General features: G+C 39.2%; 1 protein-coding gene across 1 annotated transcript in view; it reads right to left on the bottom strand.

The window, feature by feature from the left end:
* Nucleotides 1-6,851, bottom strand: part of GOLGA4 (golgin A4) — a gene marked incomplete at both ends in the record, with an annotated part of 8,473 nt that extends 1,622 nt beyond the window's left edge. The window contains 4 exons of the mRNA XM_010141755.1: nt 242-355; nt 2,898-3,028; nt 3,851-3,972; nt 4,720-6,851. Of these exons, the coding sequence (XP_010140057.1) occupies nt 242-355; nt 2,898-3,028; nt 3,851-3,972; nt 4,720-6,851 (2,499 nt within the window). The remainder of the gene's footprint in view (nt 1-241; nt 356-2,897; nt 3,029-3,850; nt 3,973-4,719) is intronic.
* Between the last annotated feature and the right edge of the window lie 6 nt (nt 6,852-6,857).

Raw genomic sequence — 6,857 nt, 5'->3', positions numbered from 1 at the left:
CCCCCAAACAGAATACAGGGGAAAATCATTCCTCTACGGATCTCAAACCTGCAAGCGCATTTCTTGCTTCTGGAAAAGCTCAATCATCAGACCAGATGCTTCTTTTCTCATTAAGGGAAACAGTTTCTGATAGTTTTATAACCCTCACCATAAAATCCAATTAGGAGCAAACTACAGAATTTCATGAAGACTAAGCATTTCACACCTAAAGATATAAAAATTACTGTCACTGCCAGCTCACTTTTTCACTGTTCCAGCGTTGTTGTTCTGCCGTCTCGTGTTCGTATTCCTTTTGCAGGTCATCTAGCTGGGCCTGCAACTCCTGAACTTTTGCTGTCATTTCTTCTTCACGAGCCTTCAAAATACAGGGAAAAGGAATTATTTGTACAATTAGACATCTAACCACTCAAAACCGTAACCACAGAGAACAGAAAGCAAGCAACAAAAAGAGTTATGCTACAGAAATGAGTGTGCTTGAAATTCAGGATAAAGGTGAAGTACACTGCAGGACTACAGAAAAGAGCAACAAACAAACGTAGGAGCTTCACAAGACCTTGCAGGCCTTCAACAATTAAGATTACACTTCGGATTACAGTTAGTTTTCTGAAAATTATAAAAAAAGAGCTATTTCTATTCGGCACTAAACCAGCATTGCCGTATAATCCAGTAAGTCTAGTACTGGAGAGATGGTGCTTGCTTCTATGACCTTCATGAAAGGGACATGTGATGATACAGTCTGTTGTATGGAAGCAACAAGGACTTAAATCCTTTCCTGACTCACCCTCACAAAGATGTTCCTAAAGCAGTTTTAAGCCATTTTCAGAAACCATGACTCCCCTTTGGAAGGCGCTGTGCAGGGTGGAGGAAAGAAGCAGTGGCAAGAAGGCTAGGGAGGAGGTGAACTTCTCCTGCGTGTTTGATGGCAGTGTGAAGAGCCCATTTAGAGGGGAAAAATACAGTGACCTAAATCCTAGAAAGTTAACCCACCTATGCAGCACTTGGCAAAAAGAAGTATTTTTAGAAATACTTTGTGAGATAACATGTTAGGGAGCTTATGAAAAAGCACTCAAAGTGCACGTCCCACTGCTGAACTAAATTACCATTCTGGTTTCACTCGTGTTCACCACTCAGGGCAGCAAGCTGCCTGCTCTGCTGTGCAGTGCTACTTCAGACCAAATTAGCACAATTGGTCAACTGTTACTAAGAACACAACTGCTGATCAAAATTTTGTTACACTCAAGATCTCAGCAGTACAAACTACAGTGGAACAGAATATTCACTGGAAAAGTAAGTGCTGAACTGTAAAGCCAGTCCAGGCTTAACAGATTTAGGGTATGCCATCAGGGAAAAAAATTATTATTTCCCTGTAGAACAACTTTTTAGTGCATGCACCTTGCTGAAGAATAAAAATTCCTCCCCATGCAGCTCCTCAGCCCCAAAACCTTCACCAAAAAGAAACAAAGCAAATTCTCCCCCCAAAACTAGTCAAGTCACAGCAAGTTCCACAGCCTAGAAAGTTCTAAGAATATCTGCTTCAATAAAAACCTTGCTAAAACATCACTACTATTTTTTGTTCATTCCCATGATTTTTCTATGCCCTCAAAAATGCATCAACAATCAATCTTTTCTAACTGCTTTTTTTTTTATAGGTGGTTATACTCTTCTAGTTAAAGCCCTTAATACCTGACATATTTGGTTGCTTCTACTTCCCCTTGCTTGAGGGGTTTTGACAGGTTTTTGGGCGAGTTGGGGGTTGTTTTAGGGTTTTTCTGAGCGTTTTTTACATAATAATAAAATAATCTTACAATTTCTAGACTACTGCTCACTCATCATTCTTAGTCATAGATGGCAGTTGAAATCCAGAAAAGAAATTGAACTCAAAATGATGGAGGACACTTCTGTCAAAGGGAGCTACCTGTGAGCTGTTACTTTTATAAACCCTCATTACAGAGATTATAATTTATAAATTGAAATAATTAGAGATCCAACATGGTACAGAATCTGTATTTACAAAAAGAACTTATTGTTCCATACAGCATCCAGCATACCTTGAAAATAAACTGCAGCTCTTTGGATTTAATTAAAACTTCAATAAAGTCATAATTTCCCAAATCTTAGGCACAAGGCCTACCCTGTATTCACGTGGGAGGCATTATCACAAATGAAAGATGACACACCTGAAATCAGAAAATTCTTTTTGGCTTATAAATAGTCTTAAAATAACCTATCGGGAGCACAACACTCAATGTTTCTTTAATTATCTACCTCAGTAGAATTCTATAGAATTCTATTCAGTAGAATAATAAAAAGACTTAGACCTCAAATTACAGGCTATGCATAGAAGTCTTTATGCAAAATTTCTCAAACCTATCGTGAGCCAAGTCAGTTATAAGTGGGGTAATAACTGGTCACTTTAGGCTAAAATGAGAAATCCTATAGTCCTGCTGACGCATACGTCCCCATTGCTATCAGAGATCTCAATGAACATGACATACACTCGATTTAACAGAAATATTTCTTAACTTTTGAGATGCTTGCCGTACTTTTTCAGAAAGGTAAAAATTCTCTAAACATGTTTTCCTTCTCTAAAATAACAAACAAAACACTCACATGTATCCCATTACCTGAAAAAGAAACATGTACTCTGAAATTTAAATTACCAAACTACAGGTTATTGCAGTTCCAGGCCACTGTCACCGCTGTCATCAATTAGATGCCAAACCTAACAGTGTTCATGTCCTCCAGCTGCAAACCTAAACCTCAACCTTCAAGATCAAGTCTGAACCTTCAAGATCTCTGCTAGAAAGAATTAGAGCTTTCCTGTCTAGCTGTGCAATGAAAAATGGGGAAGAGCTATTCTGAAATGTCTGCAGTCATATCACTTTTCAGAAAGATACCTCAAGGATTTCTTCATATTTTTTCACAGTTCTTTGTAGATCATCATCTTTTTCAGCAATTTTTTTATGCAACTGTGTCGTCTCTATGTGATTATTTTCTATCAACTCAGTTTCTACCTCCTGGGCTTTACCTACAAAAAAAAAAGCATATTTAATTTGTTTAATTACATCACAACAGTATTAAAAAAGCTTAAAGACAACTGAGGAAGGCATCTATAAGAAAAACTTGTCAAGAAAATTTCTTTTTCACACTGTCAGTGATAGTTATGTCACCTGATCCCAAGATGCACGAAGCTTCTTGCCTGTAGTTTGGCATCTGGAGCAAATTCTTCTATCTGATGCTGGAACTTTTCTCCAAAATTTAAGATCACAACCAGTACTTATCAACTAATTCTATCTCCTATTCTATGTAGAGAAGGGATTGAAGCATCTCCAAATCTTCAGAAATTCATCACTTGCAGGTACTTCCAATAACTGGGGAGTCAGTTCTCTAAACTCCAGTTTAAGATTACGGTGGCAAAAGATGGGCAGCGAAGAGCTGCTGCAATGTGCTGTACTCCAGTTATGACCATGGAGCACTCAGCCGTCACATCCCATTGGTACCGGTTAGTGGTTACAGTGAACAAAGTCCGCAGTTTTTTTCTTTTGTACAAATAACAAGAGAGTGCCTAAGGCTATCTAGGGTAATTCTTGCCGTGACAGACGCAAACGGAGTGCCAGATCAAAGATCCATCCAGCAGGACAAGGAGGAACCGCGACAGTGTTTTCCTGCTTGCGTTACTATTAACTTTAATGTGTTATTTCCTGAGCAAGAGAAGTTCTTTCCTCGAGCTCTGTAGGCCCTCATGAAATACATTGTCTTAGAGCCTCAGGTAAAACCCCTTCCCCAAAACACCTGAAGATTAGGTTTCTGGCTCTTTCACCCAGTACAATTACATTAGTATGTCACTTACTGATCGCCTCTTTTACTGCTGTCTCCAATTCTCTCTCTTTTTGAGCCAGCTGAGTGTTGAACTCTCTCATTAACTGTTTCAAGGTGGAGTTGTGCTTCAACTCCATGTCTTCTCGTTCACATCTGTACCAAAACATCAAAAGAAATACAGTGAGGAAATAAGATTTTTAAAAAGAGTGCAAGAAGAGTTTAGCAAGGTGGGAGATCTGGGAATTTCTCCAAAGCTGTTTTAGAACGGGATGGTTTTGAATTACATGAGTTCTGTGGGATTCAGGAAGGCTTCTTGTTCCCCTCCTCTTGCATTCACCTGGAAGGCATAACCGTTTCATTTATAAACCAGCACATAACTGAACCCTTCCACAAGATACGGAGTTTTTGCTGAGGAAGGAGAAGAACTGGAAGTAAAGAATGTGCCACATAAAAGCAGAATTTTTAGGGAATGCCTTGCGTGAGCAGTAGAGACCCCATTTCTGTGCAGTGCATATGAACAACTCGTGACATCATTTGAACATGAAGCTCCCAGTGATAAGTTTTAATAAACTTTGTTTCCTGTTTGAGGAATCTAGATGTAGATTTTCTGTTCTGGCAATGACAAAAATGACCGTCACTAACACATCAAGAGCGGAGTTACTTTGCCAAAAGACAAACCATCTTTGCAACTGATGACTCAGAGTGGTTTATGTGTTCAGGAAAAGCTAGTTTCAGGCAGCTGCTTTCTTGCTGCTTCTCTAAGTCTATTTAGAAAAATGCCAGAAAAAGACCAGTCATTATTTCATTATTACCAACTGAGCTTTATAAAAGTATCTTGAGGTTTTTGCTGTTTAAGATGAAGCAAAGAAATGCTAATGTGATCAAGAACAAAGAATTTACCTGATTTTCTGCTCCATTTCTTCTAAGGACTCCTTCTTCATTACGTCGAGCTCCTGCTGATGTTCTTTTCGCAGAGTACGTAAGTCTTTTTGAAGATTATTCACTTCTTTGCGGAGTCTCTCTTTCTCCCTTTCAGACTCTTCCAGTTTAGTCTGCAAGTCCTTCTGCTGGCTCCGCACATCATCCAGTAACTTCTGCAGCTCCAAATCTGATTCAGCCTTTTCTTTGGCATTTTTCTCAAAAGCTTTCAGACTGTTATTTCTTTCTTCCAGCTGCGCCTCTAAAATTTGTAGCTTTTCTTCGTATTTCAAACTCGTATTTTCCATCTCAATCTTATGCACTTCATTTTCCTTCACTAGATTCTTTTCCAATTCTTTTATCGTCTCTTCTAAAGACTGATGGACCGACTCCTTTTCCTGCAATTTCTTCTGGAAATCTCCAATTACATTCTCCATATCAAGACATTTTTGTTCTTTAGCTTTTAATTCTTCCATACTGCTTGCTAAATCGCCACCACAACGAGCATGCTCATCTGCTAACAGAGAGTATTTTTTTGTTTGCTCTTCAAGTTCTTTCCTGAGACCTTCAGTCCTACTCTGCTCCTCCTGATGGCTCTTCTCAACACATTCTAGTTTCTTAAGGAGTTCTTCCTGTTTGTTTTGCAGATCTAGATGAGAGTCAATACTCTCTCGTTGTTCCTTTTCATACTTCTGCAATAATTCATCTTTTTCAGTTAAGCTTTTCTGCAACACATGCATCTTCTCTTCATGTGTCTGTCGGAGACTCTCAAGCATGTTATTCTTTTCTTGTTCTACAGCAGCTTTTACACTCTCTATTTTTTGCAGCATTTCTTTCTCTAATTCTGTGGAATGTCTTGTTGACTTCACTTTTTCTTCTAGAGACTCAATTGTGGCCTCTCTCTCCTGCACTTTTTGTTCCAAGACTCTTAACTGATTCTCTTGATCTAGCTTAAACTGCTGTTCCTTTTCTTCCATCTGAGACACCAATTGCTTCTTAATAGAACCGATTTTTTGCTCTGCCTTCTTTTTAAGATCTGCCAGCTTAGCGCTGTTCTCTGCGTTCAGTCTCTCTTCTAATTCTTTAATTTCCTCCTCTTTGCTTTTTAGTATGTCTAACTTCATTTGAACAAATTCCCTCTCCTTCGCTTCAAATTCAGCTTTCAGAGAACCCATTTGCTTCTCAAGATTAAACACTTTTTCTTCAGCCTCCTTAAATCTATCGTCCTTTTCACAAGCCACCTTCTCTGCCTGCTGCAGTTGCCAAACGATCTCTTTTTGCTCAGTGTCTTTTTGTTCATTATGTTTTTTAAGTTCCTCCATCAAGCCATTAAGGTCATTAATTGTCTTGTTGAGAGCAGAGATCTCAGATTCTTTTTCCTGGAGCTCCGCCTTCATGGAGGTGACAGCATTGATATTTTCCGATAACTCTTTCCTCAGCTGCGTTATGCACGTCTCTTTTTCTGACGCTGCTTGCTGCTGATGCCCTCCCTCTTTTTGCAATTGTTCCTTTTCCGTTACAAGTCCTTCGATCTCAGCTCTCAGGGACATAATTAAGTTGTCCTTCTCTTGCAGCTCCTGCATTGACTTTTGCAAAGAAGTACTTGCAGCAGAATGATGCTCTCTTACTTCTCTAAGCTGAGCTTCCAGTTCAGGAATCCTACACGTTTTCACTAATACGGTTTCCGTAACTTTTGCTATTCGGCGCTCGCAGTCTGTGATTTTGCATGTTACTCTGCCCATTTTTTCGTGACATTTTTCAATTAATTCATTGCTCTTTGTTTGCAATAAAGCTCCAGCATGCTTCCAATAGGCATCTAACTGGGCTGAAAGTTCTCCTGACCACCTTTTGAACTCAATTTCTTTTAGCTGAATTGCCTCTACTTTTTTCTCGTAATTTTCACGATCTTTATTCTGAGAAGACTGCACAGTTTGGAGTTTCTCTTCAAGTGTTTTCAGTGTGTCAGACAGCTCGGTGATTTTGGCTTTGTCCTTTTCTTCAACCGCTTTCTGTTTACTGAGCTGTTCCTGAAGGCCTGACTGCTCTTTCAGGGACTGAGTAAGATCATTTTCCAAATTTTTCAAATGTGTTTTCAGGTCACTTTCCTTATCGGACAAAGC

This window comes from Buceros rhinoceros, unplaced genomic scaffold, assembly GCF_000710305.1.
Source record: "Buceros rhinoceros silvestris isolate BGI_N320 unplaced genomic scaffold, ASM71030v1 scaffold46308, whole genome shotgun sequence".
Taxonomy (NCBI): domain Eukaryota; kingdom Metazoa; phylum Chordata; class Aves; order Bucerotiformes; family Bucerotidae; genus Buceros; species Buceros rhinoceros.
The sequence above is the reverse complement of the archived record's forward strand: the minus strand, read 5'-3'. Positions and strand labels throughout refer to the sequence as shown.